Below are 15,780 nucleotides of genomic sequence, written 5' to 3' on the forward strand. Positions count from 1 at the left end.
TGGAATGCTCTGCCTCAGAAGGCAGTGGAGCTGGGGTCATTGAATTTAAAACAGGTGAATCATTCTTGTTAGATAGGGGAATTAAGGGTTATTGAGAGTAGATGGGAATGTGGAATTTGAAACACACTGATCAGCCGTGATATTTTTGAATGGTGGAGGACGCTCAAGGTTCCTGTTTTGTTTGTCTGTGTGTATGAAATAAGATGAATAATAAAACAAACTTCATTGACAGCCTACCAGTGACAAAATAAAGATCTAAACATGATCCTGTTTTCCTCTGCTCTTTTAGTATCGATATGATTGTCTATAAGTTGAAGAATGCAAAATAAATCTTCTCTTGAAAAACTAGCTGATTTATTAAAGTAAGTGTAACCATGCATTCTTACATTTGTCAGTATTTCATTCCTTTGCTCGTCATTCCTATATCTTGTTGCATTTCAATCAGCTTAGAGAAGTTTAGCAATGAACACTATAATTTTTGCAGGAAATAGCAGAAACTTGAACTTTTACAAATGTGTTCTATGTAATGATGATCCTCCTGGCTTCCACTGAAGCTCATAATTGCTGATGTTCTTTACAGAGTTGTAGACTGGGGGAATATGGAGGAGGAAGTGAGACTTTCCAATCAGTAGGCCAGAAGATACAAAACCTCTAGCTCAATCAATTAACAAGTGGGTGGTTGGGTTCAGCAGCTGGGTGAAGGCTGACTATGCTTCTTTGTTGGCATCTCATCCTCACAAAGGGGAGGAGGTGCATGAAACAAGGTGCCATGTGGGACTCCAGGATCTCCAGTGACAATCACCCAGTGGTTCAAGTCTTCTTCCGCTCGATGGCTATCATAGAAGGTGTTGGCAGTGATTTCATATTCTCTTCCAAATGCAGTCCTGTAATAAAATATTTCCAAGCAGTTTAGGTTTGACAATTCAGTCCTTTGTCATGTGCACTGAAAGATTTTCTTCTTCATCAAAACATTAACAGGAACAAAACCCGAAACAGGAAAATATTCAGCCTGGAGCTTGGTGACCAGTGGTGTTCCACAGGAATCGGTTCTAGAACCTCTGCTCTATGAAATTTTTATAAAGGACTTGGATAAGGAAGTGGAAGTGCGTTAGTAAGTATGTCAAAGGTTGTTGGAGTTGTGGATAGTGTGGAGGGTTGTTATAGGTTGCAACAGGATGCAGAACTGGGTTGATAAGTGGCGGATGAAGTTCAAACTGGAAAAGTGTGAAGTGATTCAATTTCAATGAAGAATACATTGAAGGCAGGATTCTTGGCAGTATTGACGAACGGAGGGATCTTTGGGTCCATGTCCATAGATCCCTCAAAGTTGCCACCCTAATTGATAAGAGTTGTTAAGAAGGCATACGGTGTGTTGGCTTTCATTAGCAGGAGGATTGAGTTTAAGAGCCACAGCTCATGTTGCAGCTCTATAGAATCCTCGTAAGACCACACTTGGAATATGGGGGGCCGAGAGTGTGTTGCTGGAAAAGCACAGGTAGGCAGCATCTGAGGAGCAGGAGAATCAACATTTCATTCACAAGCTCTTCATCAGGAATGACGCTTGTGGGCCAGAGGTACTGAAAGATAACTAGCAGGGGAGTGTGGGGCTGGGGGAAAGGAGGCTGAGAATGTGATAGGTAGATGAAGGTGGGCGGTGAAGGTGATAGGTCAGAGAGGAGGGTGGAGTGGATATGATGGAAGGAAGATGGACAGGTCACAATGCCAGAGACCCAGGTTCAATTCCCACCTCAGGTGACTCTCTGTGTGGAGTTTGCATGTTCTCCCCGTGTCTGCGTGGGTTTCCTCCGGGTGCTCCGGTTTCCTCCCACAGTCCAAAAACCTGCAGGTTAGGTGAATTGGCCAAGTTAAATTGCCCGTAGTGTTAGGTGAAGGGGTACATGTAGGGGAATGGGTCTGGGTGGGTTGCGCTTCGGCGGGTCGGTATGGACTTGTTGGGCCGAAGGGCCTGTTTCCACACTGTAAGTAATCTAATCTAAAAAGGTCAAAAGGGCGGAGCCGAGTTGGAGGCTTGGGACTGGAAATGAGGAAACTGGTGAAATCCACATTGATCCCGTGTGGTTGCAAGGTCCCAAGACAGAAGATGAGACGTTCTTCCTTCAGATGTCGGGTTGTTAGTGTTTGGTGATGGAGGAGGCTCAGTACCTGCATGTCCTTGGGAGAATGGGAGGGGGAGTTAAAGTGTTCGACCACGGGGTGTGGAGGTTGGTTGGTGCGGGTGTCCCAGAGATGTTCCCTGAAACCATCCACAAGTTGGCGTCCAATTCCACGATGTGAAGGAAACCACATTAGCTGCAATTGATACTATAGGTGATGTGTGTGGAAGTACAGGTAAATTTCTGTTGGGTATGGAAGGATCCTTTGGGGTCTTGGATGGAGGTGAGAGGGGAGGTGTGAGTGCAGGTTTTGCAGCTCTTGCGTTGGCAGGGGAAGGTTCTGGGAGGGGGGTGTGGGGTGTTGGGAGGTATGGATCTGACAAGGGAGTTTCAGAGGGAATGGTCTCTCCAAAACACAGATAGGGTGGGAAGGGAAATATATCCCTAGGGGTGGGGTCTAACTGTACGTGATGGAAGTGGCGGAGGATGATGCGATCTATCCAGAGGTTGGTGGGGTGGTAGGTGATGACCAGAGGGGTTCTATCCTTGTTGTGATTGGAGGTTTCAGGTATTTTTTTAAACAATACACACCTTCAATTGCACCTCTGCCCGTGAACCCCACCCCTCCAATCACAACAAGGGCAGAACTCCCCTGATGATCACCTTCCACCCCATCAACTCTGGATACAATGCATCATCCTCCACCACTTCCGCCACCTGCAAACAGACCCCACCACTTAGGAAATATTTCCCTCCCCACCCCTATCTGCATTTCAGACAGACCATTCCCTCTATGGCTCCCTTGTCAGATCCATGTCCCCCACCAGCCCAAACTCCACTCCCAGAACCTTCCCCTGCCAATGCACGAAGTACAAAACCTGCACCCCCGGATCTATCCATATTCAACAGAAATTTGCCTGTACTTCCACATACGTCACCTACTGTATCCATTGTACCCGATGGGGTCTCCTCTACATCGAGGAGAAAGAATGGCAACCTGCAGATTGTTTCAGAGAACATCTCTGGGACAGCAACACCACACAACCCGACTGCCCTGTGACGGAACAATTTAACTGCCCCTCCCACTCATCCAAGGACATGCAGGTCCTGGGACTCCTCCATCGCCAAACCGTTACACCCGACACCTGGAGGAAGAACGCCCCACCTTCCACGTTGGGACCCTGCAATCACATGGGATCAATGTGAATTTCACCAGTTTCCTCATTTCCCCTCCCCCCACTTTATCCCAGTCCCAAGCCTCCAACTCGGCACTACCCTCATGAGCTGTCCATTTTCCTTCCATTACATCTACTCCACTCTCCTCTCCAAACTATCACCTTTTCCCTCACCTTTATCTACCTATCACATTCCTAGCTACTCTCCCCCTAGCCCCACCCCCTCCCATTTATCTATCAGCCCCCCCAACCCACAAGCCTCATTCCTGATGAAGGGCTTACACCCGAAACGTTAATTCTCCTGCTCCTTGGATGCTGCCTGACCTGCTATGCTTTGCCAGCACCACACTCTGAGTTTGATCTCCAGCATGTGCAGTCCTCACTTTCTCCACACTTGGAATATTGTGTTCAGTTCTGGTCATCTCATTATAGGAAAGATGTAGAAGCTTTTGAGAGGGTGTGGAGGAGATTTACCAGGATGCTGCCTGGATTGGAGGGCATGTCTGATGAAGAAAGGTTGAGGGAGCTAAGGCTTTTCTCATTGGAGTGATAAAGCTTGAGAGGTGACTTGACAGAGGTGTACAAGGTGATGAGAGGTATAGATAGAGTGGATAGTTAGAGACTTTATCCCAGGGTGGAAAGGCTATCACGAGGAGGCTTAATTTTATGGTGATTGGAGGAAGGTTTCGGGAGATGTCAGAAGTAAGTTCTTTACAGAGAGACTAGTGGGTGGGTGGAATGCCCTGCCATTAGTGGTAGTAGAAGTTGGTGGGGTGGAAGGTGATGACCAGAGGGGTTCTATCCTTGTTGTGATTGGAGGTTTCAGGTATTTTTATAAACAATACACACCTGCAGATTATTAGCGACATTTAAGCAATTTGTGCTTAAGCAACACATGGATGATCATACAATGAAGATCATAAGTTAGTCTGACCTTAGAGCAGAATAAGAGGTCGGCACAACATTGAGGGACGAAGGGCCTGTACTGTTCTATGTTTTATGAAGTGGAGGTGACTTATTGACATATAGGGAATTGGTAATTAGGTAGGAGACAGAGGGTAATAGGATTTCCATGCATTTGGAGAGGCAAGGAATGTTAGGGATAAGTCAGCATGTCTTTTTCATGTGAAATCATGTCTCAAAGACTTGAGGCGAGTTTTATGTGGCTGTGACCAAGAAGATAGAGGAGGCCAGAGCAGCAAGTGTTGCCTACATGGATTTTAGTAAAGGCTTTGACAAGGTTCTGCATGGTAGATTGGTTGGTAAAGTTAAATTACATGGGATTCAGGATTCTGGATTCAAAATTGGCTTGATGGTAAGAGACAATGGATGATGGTGGAGGGTTGTTGTTCAGACTGGAGGCTGGTGACCAATAGTGTTCCACAAGGAGCAGTGATGGGTCCACTGTTGTTCTGCATTTATATTAACGATTTGGTTGAGAATTTAGGAAGTATGGTTAGTAAGCTTGCAGATGACCCCAAAACTGGTGGTTTAGTGGAGAGTGAAAAAGGTTATCTGAGATTACAAACAGAACTTGATCGATTGGGCTAGTGGGCTGCGTGTGACAGATGAGTAAAGTAAAGTAGCTTTTATTTGTCATTTCTACCAGATACAACTGAGAAGTAAAAACGAGACACTGTTCCTCCAAGACCCAGGGTGCTACATGGACAGCACAAACAACACAATCGTACATGACATAAAGTGCATAAGAAGTGCAAATCACACAAGTTATAGTGTAACAGAAGAATGATAAATAATAGACATTGTTCTAGCAATAATTCAATGTCGTGCCAAGAATTCCAGATGGGAAAGAGTTTGATCATACTATGTTAAGGAGCCCGAAGGCTTGGGGAAAGAAACTGTCTGGCCATGAGAGATTGAATTCTCCAGTAACTTCTGCCAGATGGCTGGAGGGAGAAGAGCTTGAGTGAGGGAATGTGTGGAGTCTTCTACAATTCTCTTAGCCTTTCGGATGCAGCGTATGGTGTAAATGTCTGTAACGGAGGGAAGACAGACCCCGATGATCCTCTCAGCTGTCCTCACTATCCGTTGGAGGGTCTTATGACCCGGTTGAGGTTTAATTTGGATAAAGGTGTTGCATTTTGGGAAGATGAACAAAGGCAGGACTTATACAGTTAATGGTAGGGCCTTAGGGAGTGTTGAACAGAGAGACCTAGGGATTCAGGTACACAATTCTTCGAAAGCTGTGTCACAGGTAGCCAGGATGGTAAAAGAGATGTTTGGCACACTTGCTTTCATTGCCCAGACTATTGAGTAGAGGGGTTAGGACGTCATGTACAGGATGGTGATGAGGCCATTTTTGGAGTACTGTGTACAGTTTGATTGTGCTGCTTGAGGAAGGACTTTTTTTAAGAATCCCTACAGTGTGCAAGCAGGCCATTTGGCCCTTTGAATCCACACTGACCCTCAGAAGCACATCCCTCTCAGACTCACTCCCCTTCTATAGACTTGTAATCCTGCATTTCCCATGACTAATGCACCAGCATACCCATCTTTGGACTGTGAGAGGAAACTAGAACACCTGAAGGAATATCCCAGCAGGCATGGGGAGAATGTGCAAACTCCACACAGACAGTTGTCAGAGGCTGGAACCGACCACAGGTCCCTGGCACCCCTTTATTAAATTGGAGAGGTGCAGAAAAGATTTACAAGGATGCTACTGGGACTGAGTTATAAGGAGAGGCTGGATGGGCTGGAACTTTTTCTCACTGGAGCAGAGGAGGTTGAGGGTCTATATAGATGACCTTACAGAGGTTTATAAAATCATGAAAGGCATAAATAAGGTGAATAGGACAGGTCTTTTCCCTTGGATAGGAGAGTTTAAAACTAGAGGGCATATTTTTAAGGATAAAGATTTAAAAGGGACCTGAGGGACAATCATTTCACACAGAGGTGGTTCACATGTGAAATGAATTGTCAGAGGAGGTGTAGATGCAGATACAGTTATGTCATTTAAAAGATATTTAAAGAGGGAAGGTTTAGAGGGATATTGGACAAATGCAGGCAAATGGGACTGGCTCAGTTTGGGACGAATTGACTCAAGGGTCTGTTTCTGTACTGTATGATGATGACTCTATAAGTGACGATAATTGTTAGATATACAAGTTGGCAGGATGTGACCTGTGGTATGCCCATGGACCTATAGTGGTGCTTCAGATTTTTAGCACAATGAAACAATTTGAGATCCGTATAGACAAGTTTGCTGATAAAACAAGTTAGGTGCTACAGTAATTAGTGCAATTGGGCACAGAAAGTTGTAAAGGGAAATTGTGACATTAAATGAGTGAGAAAAACAGTAACAGGTGGAGCTCAAAAGTTTAGAAACGTGAGATTATCCTCCTCTGATCCTGACAAATCAGAATACTTTGAATATATGTTCAGAATACATTAGAAACTATGCACAAAAAGAGAAATTTTATGATCCATGATAAAAACAAATTAAATGTTCATGGACAGATGTATAAAAAAATTATTTAGAAGGTTAATTAATTTGTAGCCTTTAGCTTGAGGAGACTATGACATCACAGAATCCCTACAGGCCATTCGACCCATCAAATCCATAGGACCCCCCCCACCCCACCAAGAGCATCCCAACCAGAAACACCCCCCTCCCCTATCTTTCTATTTCCCATGGTAAATCCACATAGCCTGCACATTATCCCCCCCTCCCAATATTGGCAATTTAGCATGGCCAGCGCATCTAACAGGCACGTATTTGGACTGTGGGAGGAAACTGAAGTACCTGGAGGAAATCCACGAAGGCATGGGGAGAATATGCAAACTCCACACAGGCAGTGGCCTGAGGGTGGAATGGAACCTGGGTTCCTGGTGCTATGAGGCAGCAGTGCTAACGACCGAGCCCCTATACCACCCCATGTAAATGTGTAAGTGAAATTACAGTTTGTTTGACTCCATCTGAAGTACAATGTTCTGTTCTGCACCATGCTTTAACAAGGACACAGTGACCTTGGAGGGTGTGCAGCACAGATTCACCTGGAAAATGCTGGAGTAAAATAATTAATTTAGAACAGCAGGTTCCACAGGCTAGGCTACAACCTCTGAGTATAAAGAATTAGAGGATGATTTGGTTGAAGCAGTTAAAATGATCAAAGAAGTTGATAGCATTATTAGATCAAAACTAACTTGAGAGTCAAGAACAAAGGTGTAATATCCAGAAATTAAGAACTAAGTCATTCAAAGTTGATATCTTGAAGTGCATGTTTACATAAAAAGTTGTGGGAATATGGAACACTTTCCTGAAAAAGCTGCTGAACAGAGTTCAGCAGAATATTTTGTGATGATGTTGACTTTTGGGGCTGATGGTCCGTATAGACAAGTTTGCTGATAAAACAAGTTAGGTGCTACAGTAATTAGTTGGTCGCTACTTTAGAATGCACAGAATTTTACAATAAGACAAGTGAGGCCAAGTGTCAGCGCAGGTTTTGGGAAGTGCTGCAGATTAGGAAGGATTTACTCTGACATTGGTGGCATATATGAGTTTTGGGCTTCCAGTGGCATTCCAGTGACAGTGGGGCAGCACAGTGGCTCAGTGGTTAGTACTACCACCTCACAGCGCCAGGGACTCAGTTTCGATTCCAACCTCAGGCAATTGTCTGCGTGGAGTTTGCATATTCTCTCCGTGTCTGCGTGGGTTTCCTCTGGGTGCTCCAGTTTCCTCCCACAGTCTAAAGATGTGCAGGTTAGGTGAATTGGCCATGTTAAATTGCCCACTGTGTTCAGGGATGTGTAGTCAGGGGTAAATGTAGGGAAGGGGGCGAATGGGTCAGGGTGGACTTGTTGGGCCGAAGAGCCTGGTTACACACTGTAGGGATTCTATTCTGAGAACTTTGGTAATTAATAAGACCATAAGATGTGGGAGTAATATTAGGCCATTCAGCCCTTTGAGTTGCTCTACCATCCAATATTAATTGATATGTATCTCAACCATATTCTCCTGACTTCTCCCGTAACCATTGATCCCCTTACTAGAACCTATCTGTCTTGGTCTTAAATACACTCAATGACTTGCCCTCCACAGCCCTCTGTGGCAATGAGTTCCACAGATTCACCACCCTCTGATTGAAGAAATTCTTCATCTCAGTTCTAAAGGGTCGTTCCTTCATTTTGAGGCTGTGCCCTCAGCTCTTAGTCTCTCTTACTAATTAATTCATCTTCTCCACTCTATCCAGGCCTCTCAATGAGATCCCCTCTTCTCCTTCTAAACTCCATCAACCCAGAGTCCTTAATGCTGGCCCATGAGACGAAGTAATGTTGAAGTACAAGAGGGTATAGCACAGCTAGGAAGTGGTGAACATGGATCTACCAGGGTAAATAGGAGAAATATAAGGTTACCACCTTATTTTAAAGGAGCTGATTGGCCAGAACCAGCCATATAGTACACATGGCTGTTATTGACAGTTTGAATAAAGGTGATTATAATGGATCCACTGCAGGATTTTGAACCTGAATTGAGGAGGTTCTACAGAAGTATGCCATTTCTCTCAAGGAACTCAGATTGGTTGGAGCTGTTGTGGGATGGGAATCAGTAGCTATATTCTCAAAGAAAAGGAATGAAAATTACAACTAAGGGAGTTCAGAGCTTTGATGAACTTGGTGGCTGAAACTGGTATCATATCTGGTCAGAGGACTATTTAATAAATCTGAGCAAACTACCTCTGTTATACATGCTATTTATTAGGTAATTTATAGTTTACATTAAATGCAATTTTCCTGTTTACTAATTTTTAATTTATGTTGATTTCAATTTGATTCTTAAATCAAATGTAAAAAAATCAAATCTTGGTTTTCTCAGGGACTGTTTGATAAATGTAGTTCTTTTGTTTGTTGGTCTCTATGAGGACTATATCAAATTCAAAGCCGAGAGTGATAAATTTTGTTTCTGTATGATTGTTGGGGGGTTATGAAATCAAAATGGGTAAGATGGAGTTAACGTGTAAATCATTGATTATCTAATTGAATACCACACAGCCTTGAGAAGCTAAATGGCTTGCTACTTTTCCTGTTTCGTTAGTGACACTGCCATTTAGTACAAATAAAGTTAAAATGCAAACCCCACAAATTATTTATTATTCATCAGATGGTCTTTTGGTAAACAAATACTTACCAGAAAGAAAACTTCTGGAGAGCTGCTAAAGCCTGGTTCGTACGAACATGGTTGATAAGTACTTTTACATTTGCCTGGCAAATCAAAAATAATAACATCATAACCTTAATAAAACTGTTACAAAAACAAACAAATTGGTTTATAGGTTTACTTCTGGATGGATAGAGTTGAAAAGCAGAAAGGTTATATAAAATTAATGAGAGGGTCAGTTGAACCACACTTGGAATCTTACAACAGAATGCTCACAAAATTATTTCTTATGGTAGAAGGAAACCATTCAGACTGACAAGGCTCTGCCAGTTCTCAGCCTGTGTAATACAACGAGTCTCACTTGGAGGGCTGTGCACCAGTCTGGTTTGTTTATTAGAAAAATGATATGGAGGCACCGAAGAAGTGGAAAGAAGACTTGTAACGATGATGTTTAACGGGAGAGATTCTCTCTCTCTCAGGAAAGGTTGAACAGATCACAGCTCTTTTCATGGGAAAAAAAACAGGAGGCAATAAGAGAACAGGATCGTTAAGAATAATGGGAGTATTCTTAGGGTAGGGGTAGAAAAGATGTTTCCTTCTGTCGGAACCCAAAATGATAAATTAGTCACGAGTAAACCAGTAGGGAACTTGGGAGTGATTAGAATGTGGAACTCAGTATCACAAAGCACAGATGGTGCTAAATGTACTTAAACAGAAGCTAGATAAATACATGCAGGAATAGTGAACGGAACAATATACCGAATGGATTAAAGAAAGTAGGTGACAGGAAGAATATGTCTAGACATGCAAGATGGGTTGAATGGCCTACTTCTCTGAAACCTAATTCTATACAAAATAAGAAATGCAATACATATTTAAGGTACAGTATAATAAGGACAGCTCCCCTTGTATCTATTGGGAAGATATTATGGGACTGAGAGCATTGCTCATTATAATGAGTTTAGAAAGACAATTGTTAATACAGACTGAGACCTTGAGGCTGAGTCAATGCAGTTAATTTATTTGATAACATGGGATTTTTTTTTTAGATAGAGTCACAGAGTCAGAATGATGTAAAGCACAGAAACAGACCCTTCAGTCCCACTCACCTTTGCCCACCATATATCCTAAATTAATCGAGTCACATTTGCCAACAATTGACCCATATTCCTCTAAATCCTTCCTATTCATGTACCCATCCAGATGCCTTCTAAATGTTGGAATTGTGTCAGCCTCCACCACTTCCTCTGGCAACTCATTCCATACACACAGCACCCTCTGCGTGAAAACGTTGCCTCTGAAGTCCCTTTTATATCTTTCCCCCTCTCACCCTAACTCTATGCCTTCTAGTTCTGGAGTCCCCCAATCCAGGGAAAAGATCTTGTCTATTTACCTTATCCAAGCCCCTCGTGATTTTAAACCTCTATAAAGTCACCCCTTAGCCTCTGACGCTCCAAGGAAAACAGCCCCAGCCTATTCAGCATCACGCTGTAGTTCAAACGCTCCAACCCTGGCAACATCCTTGTAAGTCTTTTCTGAACCCTTTCAAGTTTCACAATATCCTTCCTATAAGATGGAGAACAAAATTGCACACAATATTCCAAAAGTGCCTAACCAATGTCCTGGACAGCCACAACATGACCTCCCAACTCCTATACTCAATACTCTGACCAATAAAGGAGAACATACTAAATGCCTTCTTCACTATCCTATCTATCTGTGACTCTATTTTCAAGGAACTATGAGCCTGCCTCCCAAGGTCTCTTTGTTCAGCAACATTCCCCAGTACCTTACCATTAAGTGTATAAGTCCTGCTCTGAATTGCATTTTCAAAAGGCAGCGCCTCACATTTATCTAAATTGAACTCTATCTCCTTCTCCTCTTCCCATTGGCCTATCTGATCAAGATCCCGCTGTCCACTGAGGCACACTAGGCAACCTTCTTCACAGTCCACTACACCTCCACTTTTGGTGCCATCTACAAACTTACTAACCGTACCTCCTACGTCACATAAAAATTATTCATATAAATGATTAGAAGCAGTGTACACAGCACCGATCCTTGTGGCACACCGCTGGTCACAGGCCTCCAGTCTGAAAAGCAACCCTCCACCGCCACTCTGTCTCCTACATTCGAGCCAGTTCTGAATCTAAATGGCTAGTTCTCCTGTGATCCATGTGATCTAACCTTGCTAACCAGTTAATCATCCAGAACCTTGTTGAACGCCTTACTGAAGTTCATACAAATCACGTCCACTGCTCTGCCTTCATCATTCCTCTTTGTGAGATCCCAACTCTATTCTATCTTGGAAACAAATAGTAGTTTAAAGTATAACCATGTGGAAAACCTGACATTCTTAACACTTTCCTTAAACTTTGTAGACTAAAAGTCTATCTGCGAAGACACAGAGGTGGGTAAGAAAGTGAGTTATGAAGAGGACATAAGGAGCCTACAAAGGGATATAAGATAAAGTGATTGGACAAAGAGCTGGCATTACAATGCGGGAAAGTGAAATTGTCTATTTTGGCAGAAATACTAAAAATAAGCATATTATCACAATGGTGAGAGTTAACAGAACTCGGAGCTGCAGAGGGGGATCTGGGTGTTCCAGTGCATTTTTGTCCAAGGTGAGTTGGCAGCTACATCAACTAATCAGCTAATGGAATGTTACCTTTTATTGTGAAGGAAATTGAATATAAAGGTTAAGAGGTTACGCTTCAGCTATACGTGGCATTAGTGAGGTAGCACCTAGAGTACTGTGAACATTACAGGTCGTTATTCTTATAGGAGGATGAAAAATGCATGGGAAGCATTTCTCAGAATACTTATTTGACTAGTATTCGAAATGAGCAGACTGCGTCATAAGAAGAGGCTGACTAGATAAGCCTGTATCCTCTGGAGTTTAGAAGAGTCAGAGATAACTTAATTGAAGCATACAAGATCCTGAGGGGACTTGACCGGATTGTCATTGAAAAGATGTTTCCTTTTGTGGTGGAATCTAGAACTAGGGGTCATTGTTTAAAAACAAGGCGTCGCCCATTTAAAACAGATGAGAAATTATCTTTTCTCTCAGAGGACTGAGTGTCTTTGGAATTCTCTTCCTCATATGCAGTGGATGCAGAATCTTTGAATATTTTTAAGGCAGAGGTGGATAGATCTCTGATTATCAAAAGGATGGAAGATTATTGGGAACATGCAGGAATGTTGAGTTGGAGGTTAAAATCAGATCAATCATGATCTTATTAAAGGATGGAGCAGGCTAGAAGGGTGGAGTGGCATACTCTTGATCCTTGTTCATATGTGTCTAATGTCAGAAGAGATGCTTCTGCCATTGCCCACCAGTATAACAAGCTGCACATCTCATTTCACCCCCCCCCGCCCATCCTCTTTAAAACTGTAACCAACGAATTCCTTGGATTTCTATCAGCAGAATTCAGAACAAGTCACATGACCTTTGTAAATTCTTCACTTTATTCTAAACTAAAATACAATTTCAAAACAGAGCTAGCTTATGTGTGAGTTTCCTCTGGGTGCTCCAGCTTTCTCCCGCAGTCCAAGGATGTGCAGGTGAGGTGGATTGACCATGTTCAGTTGGCCATGGTGTCCAGGATAGGAGGATTAGCCTTTGGAAATGCAGGATTTTAGGGTTGGGAGTATGGGTCTGGGTGGGATGATCTTCAGAGGGCCAGTGTAGACTTGATGGGCTAAATGACCTGCTTTCGTATACACCTTATCAAAGCCCTGCATTTGTAGTAACATATAGTCTGGTTGACTATACTGGAGGGTGTGAAGTAGTTGAGGAGTACAAAGGAAGGTAATACAACATAGTCATGATCAGAGAGGATAACATCTCTTAATAAAAGCAAATTGAGCTTTGACAAAGGGTCAGTTAGACTCGAACGTCAGCTCTTTTCTCTCCTTACAGATGCTGCCAGACCTGCTGAGGATAACATCTCTGCTTGCCTATTCCAAGGTGCCAAACCTGGCTCAATTTACTTGTGGTTGTTCCCACCATCTTCATTTGCATCTCCTTTGGCATCTAAGACAGAACTTACTATGGCTCCCATTATTTGTCTGAATTCAACACCATAACCAACCCCACCAAATAATTTACTTTCATATCACAAATAAAAATAGAAAGTGCTGTAGAAACTCAGCAGGTATGTCTGCATCTCTGCAGAGAGAAACAGAATTAGCATTTCAAGTCTAACATGACTCTTCTGGGACTATCCTTCCTCCTTATAAGCACTCATCAGTATTCATGACCACACACCTAGCTTTGCCAGCGTCCATGATCGCTCTACCCTATCTTGGTCACGAGTGAATACTTCCATCAATTAATTGTATTCCTACCACCCATGATGCCTATCCCCTTTCAATACAACTTTCTTCTGCATTGACTCATGGAGAAAGATCTCTGCCAAGCCACAGGCGACTTGCCTTTCAAATGTCTAGATTTTGACACTCAATATGCCACAATATCTCTGCAGCTGTAGATATGTTCAAGAAACCCTTCGGCTCCATGCTTTACATTAAAAGCACACACATTGAGTGTTGCTCACTGTCAGTGTGCTTTTTAAATATTTGAAAATAGCTGAGAAAACAGTCATGAATTTTCAATCAGCAGAATCTGAAAGATAGAAACATCAGGCACCAATGGTTGCTTCAATTCTCCTTTTCAAAACTTTCTTACTCAAAAAAAGTAACTTTCTGACTCCAAACCAACTGTTGCTGTATTCGGGACAATGACAATTCTATCTGTCATGACATTCCTATTTCACATGATTTAAGGGTAAATTTGCTTTTTCTTATAGGTAACAAAAATTTATTTATTCTCAAACAGTATGTTAAAACATTATTTATAACAATACTAGCAGTAAAGAACTTAGATTGATGGATAGATCCGTTAGTGAGATCAGCTCTCTATCTTTACCCGGGTAACGTCAGAAGGCAACATCTCAGAAAAGCAACTGAATTATACCCAAAACCCTGAATCCATTTGCATAGTACTGATAGCTCTAATTACACAATAATGTAAAGCAAGGAAATATGTAGAGACATGGGAAGCAGACAATAAAAACATTAACAATTGTTACTCAATATATTTGTGTTACTTAAAGATTGCAGAAAATCGAGGGTATGAATAAATGGGTTATTTTGGGAATGGCTGGTTTTAATTAAGAGTCCCACAAGGCTCAGTGCCTCAACTGTTTAGAATCTAGATCAGGCTTGTCCCATAGGCAGTCTATCGATAGTTCCTGTGTGATCTGTGAGGCCATTGTGCAAAATGAATGTAAATGTGACTCAAGATTTTGCAAGTTGTTGCTCCATCTAATCTTATGTTTAATAGGTTTGTGATGACACTAACAATGGTGATCTAGTGGACAGTGAAGAAGATTATCTCAGGGTACAACGGGATCAGATGGGCTAATGAGCCGAGGAGTACCAAATGGAGTTTAATTTAGATAAATGTGAGGTGTTGCATTTTGGTAAAGCAAACCAGGACAGGACTTATACAGTTAATGGTAGGGCCCTGGGGAGTGATACTGAGCAAAGGGACCTAGGGGTGCGGGTGCATAGTTCCTTGAAAGTGGCGTCCCAGTTTGACAGAATAGTGAAGGCGGCATTTGGTACCCTTGCATTCACTGGTCAATGCATTGAGTATAGAAGTACAACGTCAAGTTGCTGTAATACAGGGTATTGGTTAGGGCACTTTTAGAATACTGCGTTCAATTCTGGTCTCCCTGCCATAGGAAAGATGTTGTTAAACCTGAAAGTGTTCAGAAATGATGTACAAAGATGTTGCCAGGATTGGAGTTTTTGAGATATAGGGAGAGGCTGAATAGGCTGGGGCTTTTTTCTCCTTGGCCATCAGAGGCTGAGCGGTGACCTTACAGAGTTTTATTAAATCATGAGGGGCATGGATAGCATGAATAGCTAAGGTCTTTTTCCGAGGCTAGGGAAGTCCAAAACTAGAAGGCATTAGTTTAACGTGAAAAGGGAAAGATTTAAAAGCGTCCTGAGGGGCAATGTTTTCATGCAGAGGGTCGTGCAAATATGGAACAAACTACCAGATGAGGTGGTGGAGGCTGGTACAATTACAAAATTTAAAAGACATGGGCAGCACGGTGGCACAGTGGTTAGCACTGCTGCCTCACAGCACCAAGACCTGGGTTCAATTCCCGCCTCAGGCAACTGTCTGTGTGGAGTTTGCAGATTCTCCCCGTGTCTGCGTGGGTTTCCTCCAGGTGCTCCGGTTTCCTCCTACAGTCCAAAAATGTGCAGGTTAGGTGAATTGGCCATGCTAAATTGCCTGTAGTGTTAGGCAAAGGGGTAAATGTAGGGGAATGGGTCTGGGTGGGTTGCTCTTCAGAGG

At 42.8% G+C, this 15,780-nt stretch overlaps 1 protein-coding gene across 1 annotated transcript in view; it reads right to left on the bottom strand.

Moving 5' to 3' along the window:
- Window positions 1-312: 312 nt before the first annotated feature.
- cfap161 (cilia and flagella associated protein 161) overlaps window positions 313-15,780 on the bottom strand; it is a 51,226-nt gene continuing 35,758 nt past the window's right edge. Inside the window, exons 6-7 of the mRNA XM_087981142.1 lie at window positions 9,435-9,508; window positions 313-884 (exon numbers count right to left, since the gene is read on the bottom strand). Coding sequence (XP_087837268.1) covers window positions 686-884; window positions 9,435-9,508 — 273 coding nt within the window. The 3' untranslated portion in view covers window positions 313-685. The remainder of the gene's footprint in view (window positions 885-9,434; window positions 9,509-15,780) is intronic.

Source organism: Chiloscyllium plagiosum, unplaced genomic scaffold (genome assembly GCF_037043375.1).
Source record: "Chiloscyllium plagiosum isolate Xiang-an unplaced genomic scaffold, Cpla_swu_hap1 HiC_scaffold_39, whole genome shotgun sequence".
Lineage (NCBI taxonomy): Eukaryota > Metazoa > Chordata > Chondrichthyes > Orectolobiformes > Hemiscylliidae > Chiloscyllium > Chiloscyllium plagiosum.